Consider the following 13628-nt stretch of genomic DNA (forward strand, 5'->3'; position numbering starts at 1 on the left):
CCTGTTTTGCTTGATTTTGAAAGAATACCAGTAGAGCACAAGAACTTTCCATTTCTCAATTTCTCCTTGGGACCACTGCTCTTGCTATCACATACATTCTTTACTCTGGTACTTCTTTCAGAGTTTTTTGTTATATGTTATACCTTATGCACATCAATCACATCTCTATTGCCCTTTGAGTGACTTTCTTTAGAGAATGGAGACTCGTACAACATTTGTAAAATATTGGTATTTATTATACAGACCCTCGTTTTAGGATAAATTAAGAATCACTAAAATGCTTTACAGGGAGAAGAATAGCATAAAAAAGTACAATGAGCTCACCCCCCCAAAAAACCCAATAATTCCTCTAATCTAGAAATTGCATTAGTTTGAATCCTGATGGGAAAATCCAAGAAAATCTCATAGTGAATCACTTGTCTATCCCAGATTGAAATAAGTAGACAAGAGACAATGGGGAAAGGATTATGTGTAGGAGTCTGGAACAATGTTCATTTCATTCTGAAACCTGTAGAGGAATTACCACAGAAATCCTATATCAATAGTTCTGTCACTTTGAACCAGATCACTGATAGTGGCTAAGTCTAGCAGTAGTCTATTTGCTTAGGTTGGGAATTTGCAGAGGTCAGATTAGGGGACATCACTTAGATTTTGCCCTAGATTAGACTGTTTTGGAAGCATTGAAACTTTCAGGTCACCAGACTGAGCTGGCCTTAAGATACTGAAATAATACAACGCTCAATATCCCAAGAAAGAAGCAACAGGGCAGAGGGGGGGTGGGGAGGGGGAGAGGCAGGTAGGTGGTGCAGTGAATAGAACACCAACTCTGAAGTCAGGAGGACTTGAGTTCAAATCTGACCTCAGATACTTAACTCTTCCTAGCTGTGTGACCCTGGGCAAATCACTTAATCCCAATTATCTCAGAAAAAAAAAAAAAGAAGCAACTAGACCAGATATTTCCTCCAGAAGTACCCAAAGCCTGGATCTAACATTAAGTCTGAAGGCAGAAAATAGGCCAGAAAAATAAATTCCATTCTACAAAGCTATGGTGGGAACAAGGATGCTCAAGACACAAGCTCAAAAGAAGAAAATTATTTAACAAGCAAAACTTCCAAGAAAAACACAGACTAGCAATTAAATTCAACTTGTTATTCGATCTTCTTCTTCTTCTTCTTCTTCTTGCTGAGGCAATTGGAATTAAGTGACTTGTCTAGGGTCACACATCTAAAAAGTGTTAAGTTCAACCTTCATTTTTGAAGAAGACCAGTGGCATCATTAGGTTAAGTCTTGACATGTATGAATTGCATTTAAGGGAACAAATTCAATTAGAACTTCTTGAGAAGATGAAGCAAGAATTAATTTTTTAAAAAATGAAGTAAGAGAATGCTAGAGAGAAAAAATGTAAAGAAATGAAAGTTATAGAATAAAGAATTGGAAAGGGAATTAACATGATGGCGCAAACAAAACTTTGCCCAAGCAACCTGCTCCCTGAAAATTAAAAGTGACCAAATAGAAGCCAATGATGATGTGAGAAAAAAACAAATAATAAAAGAATGTCAAAAGAATAAAGGAAAAAGAAAGAAAGAAAATATAAAATATCAGTAAAAATGAAAGGCAAAATGGCGGATAGTACATAGGACTTTGAGCTCTTCCTGGCTTCCCTCAGATCAACACCAGTTCAAGCCTCTGAAGGTGACTTGGAGTGACAGAACCCACAAATATTTGGAGTGTAACAAATTTCCAACAGAAGATATTTGAAGGTCTGTATCAGACAGGGAGCCCAACACAGCAGTGTAGGGACCCAGGGAAGAGAAGCCTCTGTGCACTGGGGAAATCTACTAGGGAAGTTCTTAGCCAAAATATAGTGGTGTTGGCTATTCTGTCCTGGTTCAGAAGCCAGGGGATCAGCAAGCTAGTTGTGAGCCTATCAATGTAACTACAGAAGGCAAATAGTGAACCCCTTAGCCCCACATAACTCAGAACTTGGTGTCTACCCAGCAGAAAAAGGAAGCAGCAGCCTCAGCCCCAGGACAGTATGAAGCTGCTGTCACCTATAGAGGAAGCTTGGGACAATCTACCATTTGCCCAGATCTCAACCTTTGAAAACAAGCAAAAAAGCCAAAAAGAGCTCTGACCATAGATAATCATTCTGGAGATAAAGAACAAACCTCAAACCCTGAGGATCCTAAAGGCAAAACATCTCCAGATGAAGCAGCAAAAGGTGGTATGAGTTGGTCTCTAATTCAAAAGGCTCTCTTGGAAAAATTCAAAAAGGACTTTAAAAGAGAGTTAGAAGAAAAAGGGGAAAGGAAACAAAAACTTTGCAGGAGAGTTCAGAAGAGAAAACAAATCATCTGAAGAAAACTCCTTAAAAAATAGATTTGATGATATGGAAAAAAGAATACAACTTCTTGGAAAACAGAATTGGCAAAATGGAAAAAGAGAACAACTTCCCAAAAAATAGAATTGGAGAAATGGAAAAAAAAATCCAATGAACAAAACAATTCATTTAAAAGTTCAGTTGGCCAAATGCAAAAGGGGATAAAAAAGCTAACTGAAGAAAATTATTCACTAAAAATTATAATTGAACAAATGGAAGTGAATGACTCAAAGAGATATCAAGAATCAGTCAAACAAAACTCCAAAGAATGAAAAAATAGAAGAGAATGTAAAATACCTCGTCATAAAAACAACTGATCTGGAATATAGACCAGCAGAAACAATCTAAGAATTATTGGATTACCTGAAAACCATGATGAAAAAAACAACAACTTAGATAACATCTTTCAAGAAATCATCAAAGAAAACAGACCTGATATCCTAGATATATATATATATATATCTGAATCCTAAAATAGCCATTGAAAGAATCCATCAGTCACCATCTGAAAGACCCCAAAATGAATATTTCAAGGAATATTGGAGCTAAATTTAAAAATTATCAGATCAAGAAGAAAATACTGCAAGAATCAGAAAGAAACAATTCCAATATTGAGGGGTCACAATCAGGTTTGCCTAGGACCTAGCAGCTGAAAACTTGAAAGGATTGAAGGAACTGGGATATGATATTCCAAAGGGCAAAGGAGCTTGAACTGCAGCCAAGAATCAATTATTCAGCAAAATTAAGCTTTATTTTTCAGGAGGGGAGATGGATATCCAATGAAATAGGTGAATTTCATTTACTTTTGATGAAAAGACCAGAGCTGAGCAGAAAATTTGATCTTCAAATACAGAACTCTTGAGAAACATAAAAAAGGAAAAGAAAAAACTATGGAAGAAGAGGAAAGGGGGGGGGGGTAAAATGTGGTAAATTACATCACATGAAGAGGCAAAAAAGATTTATTACAATTGAGGGAAAAAAGGGAGAGGGATGAGCATTGTATGAACTTTAATTACATTGGATTTGTCTCAAAGGGAGGATATCAGAAATATTTAGTTTGATAAAGAAATTTGTCTTACTTGATAGGGAAATAGGAGGGGAAAGGGGAAAGGAAAGAGAAAAGTACAACTTGGGAAAAATAAGATGGTGGGAAATACAGAGTTAATAATTTTAATTGTGAATGGAAATGGTATGAACTCTCCCATAAAATGGAAGTGGATACCAAGCCTGAATTAAAAGTCAGAATCCTACAATATGTTGTTTACAAGAAATTCAGAATAAAGGTAAAAGACTACAGCAAAATCTACTATGTTTTGGCTGAAGTAAAAAAAAAAGCAGGGGTAGTGATCCTGATATTAGATCAAGAAAAAACAAAAATAGAACTAATTAAAAGACATAAGGAAGAAAAGGTAGGGTTAAAACAAAGAAAATTACTGACCAATTTCCCTGATGAATATTAATGCAAAAATCTTAAATATTAGCAAAGAGATTACAGAAAATCATCTCCAGAATAACACACTATGACCAAGTAGAATTTATAGCAGGAATGCAAGGCTGCATATTATGAAAACCATTAGCATAATTGACTATATCAATAACCAAACTAACAAAAATCATATGATTATCTCAATAGATGCAGAAATTTTTTTTATAAAATCCAACACCTATTCCTATTAAAAACACCAGAGAGCATAGGAATAAGTGGAATTTTCCTTAAAATTATAAGTAGCATCTATTTAAAGCCATCAGTAATCATCATATGAAAAGGGGTTGAACTAGAACTATTCCCAATAAGATCAGGAGTGAAACAAAGGTTACCTACTATCACTATTACTATTACTATTCAATATTGTATTAGAAATATAAGCTTTAGCAATAAGAGAAGAAAAAAGTTAAGGGAATTAAGTAGGTAATGAGGAACCAAATTATCACTCTTTGCAGATGATATGATAGAGAATGCTAGAAAATCAACTAAAAATTACTAGCAACAATTAACTTTAGCAAAATTGCAAGATACAAAATAAATCATCCACATAAATCATCAGCATTTCTATATATTGCCAACCTTGCAGCAAGAGATATAAAAAGAAATTCCATTTAAAATAAATGTAGATAATATAAAATATTTGGGAATCTACTTGTCAAGACAAAGTCAGGAATTATATGAACACAGCTACAAAACACTTTCCACACAAATAAAATCAGATCTAATAAAATGGGAGAATATCCTGTGCTCATGAATAGGCTGAACCAATATAATAAAACTGACAATTCTATCTAAATTAACCTACTTATCCAATGCCATTCTAATCAAACTCTCATGAAATTGTTTTACAAAGCTAAAAAAAAAAAGTAACAAAATTCATCCGGAAGAACAAAAGGTCAAGAATTTCAAGGAAATTAATGGAAAAAAAAATGAAAATGAAAGTGGCTTAGCTGTACCAGACCTAAAATTATATTATAAACAGCAGTTATCAAAACCATTTGCCTTGGAATTTGAATGCTTATTTTCTTTGCTTCCTACATATGTCCTTTGATATTTTACATCTATTTTGTGTAATAGATGTTCTTTTTTGGTCACAAATTCCTTCCTTCTCCACAGATCTGAGAGGTAAACTATTGAATGTTCTTCTAATTTGCTTAAAATATCACTATGTTTAAATCATGAACCCATTTTGATCTTATCTTGGTATAAGGTGTTAGATGTGGGTCAGTGTCTAGTTTCTGCATATTAACTTCCAGTTTACCAGCAATTTTTGTCAAATAATGAATTCTTATCCAAAAAGCTGGGATCTTTGGATTTATCATACACTAGATTACTATAGTTATTGACGTGACTCTAATCTATTTCACTGATCAACTACTCTTTTTTTTTTTTTTTGCTGAGGCAATTGGGGTTAAATGACTTGCCCAGGGTCACACAGCTAGGAGGTATTGAGTGTCTGAAACCAGATTTGAACTCAGGTCCACCTGACTTCAGGGCTGGTGCTCTATCCACTGTGCTACTTAGCTGCCACCTAGCTGCCTCTAACTACTCTAATTTTTTCAGTGAGGCAATATGGAACTAAGCCCAAAGAGTTATCAAACTGTGTATATACTTTGACCCAGAAGTGTTTTTACTGGGCTTATATCCCAGAGAGATCTTAAAGGAGGAAAAGGGACCTATATATGCAAAAATGTTTGTGACAGCCCTTTTTGTAGTATCAAGAAACTGGAAACTGAATGGATGCCCATTAGTTGGAGAATGACTGAATAAGTTATGATATATGAATGTTATGGAATATTATTGTTTTGTAAGAAATGATCAGCAGGTTGATTTCAGAGAAACCTGGAGAGACTTACATGAATTGATGCTGAGTGAAGTAAGCGGAATCAGGTGATCGTTGTACATGGCAACGACAATATTATGAAATGATTAATTCTGATTGACATGGTTCTTTTCAGCAATGAAGTGATTCAGGCCAATTCTCATAGACTTGTGATGGAGAGAGCAATCTGCATCCAGAGAGAGGACTATGGGAACTAAGTGTGGATCACATCATAGTATTTTTTCCTTTTTTGTTGTTGTTTGCTTGCTTTTTGTTTCTTTCTCATCCCCCCCACCCCTTTGAGCTGATTTTTCTTCTGTAGCATGATAATTATGGAAATATGTATAGAAGAATTGCAAATATTTAACCTATGTTGGATTATTTCTGTCTAAAGGAGGGGGTGCAAGGAAGGGAGGGAAAAAATTTGGAACACAAGGTTTTGCAAGGGTGAATTTTGAGAATTATGCATATATTTTGAAAATAAAAATTTTTAAAAATTAAAAATTAAACTTCTCATATGTACCAAAAAATCATTGGATTAATATGACTTAGACATTATATTTCAAGGAATATTCTAAAAAGTAAAAAAAAATTGCTCATATTTCTTAGAATCAGATGGAAAAATGGAAATAGGTAAGCATTTATCTTTCACCTATAGGAAGCTAAATGGCACAATAGATAGACCCTAGTCCCCATCTCCATCCTGGACCTGGGTCAGAAAGACTCATTTTCCTAAGTTCAAATCTAGCCTTCAACAGTTACTAGCTGGGTGCCCCTGGAAAAGTCACTCATTACCTCAGTTTTCTCATCTGTCAAATGAGCTAGAGAAAGAAATAGCAAACTACTTCAATATTCTTGGCAAAAAAATCCAAAATGAGATCATGAAGAGTTAGATGCTATTGAAACTACTGAATATCCTTAATCTCCTGAAAAAAATCCCAAAAAAGAAAATTTCTAAAACCTTTATGGTCAAAATCCAGAGGTCAAAGAAGAAAATACTACAAGCAGTCAAAAAGAAAGAATTCAATTACCAAAGAGCCACAGTCAGAATTACAAAATTTATCAACCACCACAGTGATGTAATGGTGAAATATGATAATCTAGATGATTACAGATATATTGATTTATAGTCAAGAATAATTTATCCAACAAAATTTGAGTATAATCCTTCAGACAGAAAAAAATGGATCCTTAATGAAAAAGATTTCTAAGCATTTCTGATGAAAAGATAAGATGCTTCATAAAACCATAGAAGTTCAAAAATTAAATTTAAGAGAAACAAAAAAGTAAATACACATTACAATGAAAAAGGATTAAAAAAGGATAAACTATTTGCTTTCTTATATGGGGAAGATGATACATATGAACGTTCTCCTTGAATCCTATCAGAATTCATAATCATAAAATGTAAGTAGAAAGAAGTCTGGAAATGGCTTAGTTTTATCTAAAATCCCATTTTCAACAAGAAACTTTTCCTGATTCTCTTTAATGCTAACATGTTCCCTAGTTAATTATTTTCAATCCATTTTATATATATCTTGTTTCTAAATAGTTGTTTGTATATTGTTTCCTTTATTAATAAAACTCTAAGTTTCTTGAGAACAGGAATCCTCTCTGCCTTTCTTTTTATCTAGTGCTTAATATAATGCCTAGCACATAGTAAGCAATTAATAAGTGCTTATTTACTGACTATACAAGGTCCTCTTGAATGGTCTTTGCCTAGTAGTAAAGGAGGCAAGGAATGCATTTATAATTCTCATACAAAAAAAATAACATTCATATAGTGCTTTAATGTTTGAGGTTAAATGGTGAGAGAATTGCTCCTCTTTTATAAATTAGGGAAAAGAAGCTGTAATTGAACCTATTTTCTGTGTGAGAGAAATGATTCATTGAAGATGCCTTTTAATCAGTATTAGTCAGTTCATTATGATTTTATAAGAGATAATCAATGTTAGTTATTATTTTAATATAATCATATAGTAATACATATCTAAATCACCTAATAGTAGATACAAGAATAAGGAGTGTATTAATCCATATTTTGTATAAGTCACCTAAGAATATAGATTCTTTTTTTTTTTTTTTTTTGCTAAGGCAATTGGGGGTAAGTGACTTGCCCAGGGTCACATAACTAGGAAGTGTTTAGTGTCTGAGGTCAGATTTGAACTTAGGTCCTCCTGACTTCAAGAATATAGATTCTAATAGATATAATAGGCCTCAAACTTTAATATAATGTTCTTTGCTTGGTTACCAGAGATTACTTGTGCAAGAATGTCAACCAAGATACCTCCATCCCTTTTTGCTCAAATTTCATGACCAAACCAAACATGGGTAGGGCAGTATCCTGGTATGGAAAGTCTTTCTCCTCTTCCTTCCTAATATGTTCTTGGAGTATAGGTATAGCTTGTAAAATATCCTCCTATCTAATCTAAAGAGGAACCCAATTCATCTTAGAACCCTTAGTCAGTGGAGATATTCCTTGCTTCACCCAATTCAGGACCTGCTGACATATAATTTTTGCTTATTTTACCTCATGGGTTATATGTTAAGCAATGAGATTCTGTATTTTTAAAATATCCAGGTTAATAAACTAGTGCCCTAGAAAGAGGGGACATCTTAGATGATAAAAGAAGATCTGAGGTTCACTTCATTAGAGGGAACTATGGACCCTTTAATAAAGTACCATTGGCTCTGAGTTCTGCCTCAGTCTTTTTAATTATAGGTTGGACAATTTTAATTTTCACCGTGTCCATGTCCAATATGCTTTCAACTTAAAGCATAATTTGTGAAGGGGAAGAGCTTTAAGTAGTGGTCTTCAGTTTGGGATTTAGGAAAAGTGGGGTTAAACCATACCTCTGACATGTCTTAATTTGTGAATTCAAGTCAACAAGAATTTAGAAAGTACCAGACAGCATCAGTAAAGAAGCTGCCAGATAATAGCATTGTGCTAAACCCTAGAACAGATAGGGCAAATCACTTAACCTTCAGTATCAGTTTGCTCATCTCTAAAATATCATGATATTTGGAGTGTTATAAAAAGAGTGCTTCATAAACGTTAAAGCACTAAAAAAGGGAGGAGGAAATATTATTGGAAAAGTATAATGAAAAACGTTGAATGACAAATATTGCTTGTATAATGGAAAGACTATGATGGCATGACCATTTTAATAAGAGGGAAGAGGTTGTCTTGACATATAATTGGGAAAAAAATAAAATGCTATTTTAAAAACAATAGAATTACAAGAAAGTATCTGGAAGATGAATCGACAGTGATATATAGCTTTTTTCTGGAGATTTGTTAGGGGGCAGGAGATCAATGAGAAAGAATGAAGAGAGAAAGGAAGATGAATATTTAAAATGATAAGTATTTAGAAGAAATAGGAAGGAGGGATTGGAAAGCAATTAGAGAAAAGACAAAAAGAGGAAATGAATGGGCTAGTAATCACTGTAATTTCGGAGAAATCAAAAGTCAAAAGGGATTCTAAAAGCTGAATCTTGTACATTATACCACTCATCAGTCACAAAGTCCTGGCATTTGTTTCTACTGCAGTTATGGATGTGTCGACAAACTAGATCCCTTGGGATTTTAGCTGGGATAGGTAGAGAGGAAAGGGAAATATTTGCAAAATGTGTTCCTATGACAGACTTAGGAAAACACTTTTCCTAACCTTTGGCTCTTCTCCATCCTACAGCTATCCCTTTCCAGAATCCACCTCCTCTGCTCCCCTCCCCTCAAATTTTCCCCTCTAAGGAGGGTACAAGACAAAAGCCCTGACCCAAGCAAAATCAATCAAGAACCTACTAAGTTCAAAGCATAGTGTGTGTTACTGAGAGACAGATGAAAGCATAAATTGTGCCTGCCTTTCAAAGACTTTATGGAAATAAAGCACTTAAATAAGTAAATATAACAGCAAATACCACAACCAGCACACACACACTTAGAGCTATCAGAAGTTTCCCATTGAGATGATACCTAAGACTATGAAAATTAATAAAAAATTGGGAGGGAATGTGTTCTAGGATTAGGGGACAGTGCAGAAACGCTAAGATAAGAGACTATGTTCAAGAGTTTTGGAAACAATGAGTAAGTCATTTTGGCTAGAAAGGAGAATTCAAAAGTAGACTGGAACCAGATAGTGAAAAGTTTTAAATACTGGGATGAGTTTGTTTTTTTATACAAGGGGCAAAAAAAAAAAAAAAAATCTCCACTGAAGGTTTTGAGCAGAGTCCTAGAAGAGATAGAGGGGAATAGACCAGTTGGGAGTCATTTACAACACCTTGAGGAGAAGGGGACTGATCTGAGGGTTATTGAGATAGAATGCCAGATTCAGCAAATGATTGAACATGGAAGTAATTTAAAATGAAGAATGGAGACTGGGGAGTGCAAACCTGAGTGAAAAGGATAATAGTCTCAACAGACATAGGGAAGAAATTAATAAGGGGGGTGAGGAGAGTATAATGAGCTTAAAATGCCAGATGTAGATATCTAGGAGGGAGTTGGAAATGTGGGACTGAAGCTCAGGAGAGGGAAAAGAAGCATGGGATAAAGAAATGACTTCAAAACCTGGAAAATCTGGTTCCAAGTTCTACCGCTAACATACTAGATGACCTTTGGCTAGTAACAGCCTCACAGTGCTCTAGGCAACCTCTAAGACTATTAAACTGCAGAAAAGGTGTCCACCTTTATTGATAGAATGTAGTCAATCATAGATCCAGTCTGTATTCCTATTTATTTATGTATATGTATGACTATCCGGCATAGAGTCAGAGTCGCACAGATCCAGATCTTAAAGGAATCTCAGACGTCATCTATGGAGAAACTCATGGTTAAATGGATGTTATAGACACTATTATTTATTTGCCTTTCACTGAGAGGACTAGAAAGGTTCAGTCTCAAGGGGCTGATTCAGTTTCTAACCTTTCCCCCTCGTTTCTCTAGACTTTCAACTCAGCGGGAAAATTCAACACTTGCCCCACTGCACTACACCATCAATTGAACCCATTGAGATCCATAATAGATCAAGAAAGAGGGAGGAGGGAATGAAGGCTAGACAGATATAGAGAGAATAAAAAAAGATCCTTGACCCACACACAGGGAGGTGGGCAAAGTATGATGTTCTACTAAAGAAAACGGTAATTTTCGGAAAGGTTGAAAGTAAGTAAACCAGAACAGAACTCTTTGAACCTTATTATTCACACTGTTAATAAACCAAGCAAAGAGAGAGAGAGCATCCCGGAGGAGAAGGTTGTCGATACTGTCCATGGCTGAAGTCACCCTCTCCTTCTCTGCCCTTCAGCCGCTTCCCGCACCCCGAATCCACAATCTTCATCCTCACCCCGAGACGAAACAAGTTCTCCTCCTCCTCAAGTTCATCAGAATCGTCATCAGACATTTCTTCACCACCACCACAAGCACGTCTGGAGGGGTTTAGTCACTTCGGACAGCAGTTTTTCCATCAACAAGCACCAAGAAGAGATGCGCTAGTGCACACCTTCCCCTTCTCCAGCCCTCAAGTAGTCACCCCCAACCTTAGGATCTCCTTTCCCAGGGGAGAAAGAAGAGTAGAGGTGGAGGGGGAGTGGAGGAAGGGGAAGGGGGGAGTGTGACTTTAGTTGAGAATCTGAAGAAGAACAAAGGATACAAAGGGGGGTGGGGAGGGAGAATGTTTGCTTGGGAGGAAGCAATGCTGAGCGTGCAGCGGTTGGTATAGCAACCCATAGCAACGGAGACCAGGTCTTGTTTTTCTGCCAGTCCCGGAGGAAGCTAAATAGAGAACTGGAATGCGCAGAGGAGTCGGGAACGTGTATAATCATAGAATTCGGCAATAAAACAGATTCTTAGAGTGGACACAGGTTCTTTTTGACACTCCCCCCTTCCCCCCCCCCCCGTCAGAAGTGATTGTGAATTCAGTGTCTCCCAAAGCAACCCCTTCCACTTTGAAATAGATCTAAGCTATGAAATTGTTCTTAAGTGGCACCTAAATCTGTCTTTTGTAACTTCCAACCATTTTTCTTAGTTTGCTGGAATCAAGCAAAACAAATTTAATCCATCTTCCCCATAACATAGCTCTTCAAAATATTTCAAGACAGTTATCTTGATCTATTTTTCTGCTATTCCCAGAACCTTCATTCGGTTCATCATCCATGGCAGAGTCTCCAGTTATGTCACTTGTTTGCTCTACTTTTGGACGTTCTCATTTGTTAATGTCCATACTAAAACTTGATATCCTGAACTAAAAACTTTCTCTAGATGTGGGTCAGAGTACTCCACCCAGAGTAGGGAGTTCTTGATTCTGAACATTATTTTATATGTAGTTAACATGACATAAGTAGAGTCCCCAAAATAGCTACCTAGATTCTGTACCTACCTACTCTGTAGGTCGGTAACTTCTCAAAACAATAGTTCACAAACCCCTGCTGATGTAATTATGTTTTTCCTCATTTGGAAAACACAATTATTTCAAATATTTGGTGTAGTAAAAAGATTTGCAATAGAATACTCCTTTCATAAACCTAGGGCACACAAATATACAAAGCATCAATAGGGGGAATGAATTTGCATAAGGATAATATTGATATATGTCTGATATATGTGGAAGGGCAGATTATAGTGTAATAATACTTCTTGCTGCCTTTAAGTCTAGTCTTTGCTGATCAAACCATCTCTATTGGGTCCACTGGACCCTTTTTTGGATCTGGCATTTCTGTTCTAAAGTAGTCCATTATTTTCACCAAATAGTTTCTACCTTATAATCTTGGCTGCTGTTTGTTGTGGATTCTTTGTTTTTGAAGAGTACCAATGACATCATGAGGCTGATGTCCTGACCTTTGTGTGAATTCTATTTAAGTGAGGTAGTTTGCACAAAATGAGCTGGTATAGTGCTCTGTGGATCCAAATCCCTTATTGAAAGATGTTGCTTCTTGCTAATGTCTATTGAGCTTATTTCATCTGAATCAGTCAAACCATCTTGAGGTCCTGAGTAACTGGGTACAGTTGGTAAAGAGAGACTGGAGCCTGGAAAAGATAGAGAAGGGCACTGATAGACATCAGTTTAGCTTCACAGTCCCATTCTCTGTGGAGGTCACCTTGTTATGTATGGTCAGAAATTTAAGTTATGTCAAATACCTGCGGTTAAATTTCCCCTATAAACCTGCCCATGACACATGCCATCTTTTCCTTGCTAATTATATGCTCTATCATCTCTATTTAATATTTGCCACTCCTGGCATCTATTGTATCTCTTCATTTTGTTTGTATCCTCTTCTCCTAAATAAATATGCTTTTTGCCAAAGAGGATGATCATTGTGAATTCTTCACATCACCAAACCCCAAAATTTGGTGCCTATAATCCAGGGGTCCTCAAACTATGGCCCGCGGGCCAGATGCAGCAGCTGAGGATGCTTATCCGCCTCACCCAGGGCTATGAAGTTTCTTTATTTAAAGGCCCACAAAACAAAGTTTTTGTTTTTATTATAGTTTGGCCCTCCAACAGTCTGAGGGACAGTGAACTGGCTCCCTATTTAAAAAGTTTGAGGACCCCTGCTATAATCTCATTATTTGGTAATTAGGAATTGCTCTCCTAGATCATATCTAGGAAATGATCTCCTAATACAAATCATTCTCAGTTAGGGTATGGTTCTGTGAATATCTAACTGGGCTTTAGTTAAAGCTATCACATTCAGCTAACAAAAGCCAGCTATAAAATAATAAGTCAATTTTTTTTGAGAGGAATAATAACGTTACACTTAATTGGGATTTAAAATTAGTGTTCCCTATAAGAAGGATCATCCATATAATGGACTATTAAAGGCTTTTATTATAGAACTAGAAAAAATTTTTTTAAAAAATTCACCTAGAAGTGAAGATTGAGAATCTTAAGAAAAATAACTCATAAGTATAAGAGGATGGCTGGAAAACAATTCATGAGAAAAATGATGTA

At 35.8% G+C, this 13628-nt stretch overlaps 1 protein-coding gene across 1 annotated transcript in view; it reads right to left on the minus strand.

The window, feature by feature from the left end:
- The window catches only part of LOC100914901 (radial spoke head 1 homolog), a 49588-nt gene extending 38236 nt beyond the window's left edge, over window positions 1–11352 (minus strand). Inside the window, exon 1 of the mRNA XM_031959086.1 lies at window positions 11025–11352. Coding sequence (XP_031814946.1) covers window positions 11025–11081 — 57 coding nt within the window. The 5' untranslated portion in view covers window positions 11082–11352. The remainder of the gene's footprint in view (window positions 1–11024) is intronic.
- Between the last annotated feature and the right edge of the window lie 2276 nt (window positions 11353–13628).

The sequence above is a fragment of the Sarcophilus harrisii genome, chromosome 3 (genome assembly GCF_902635505.1).
Source record: "Sarcophilus harrisii chromosome 3, mSarHar1.11, whole genome shotgun sequence".
Classification (NCBI taxonomy): Eukaryota; Metazoa; Chordata; class Mammalia; order Dasyuromorphia; family Dasyuridae; genus Sarcophilus; species Sarcophilus harrisii.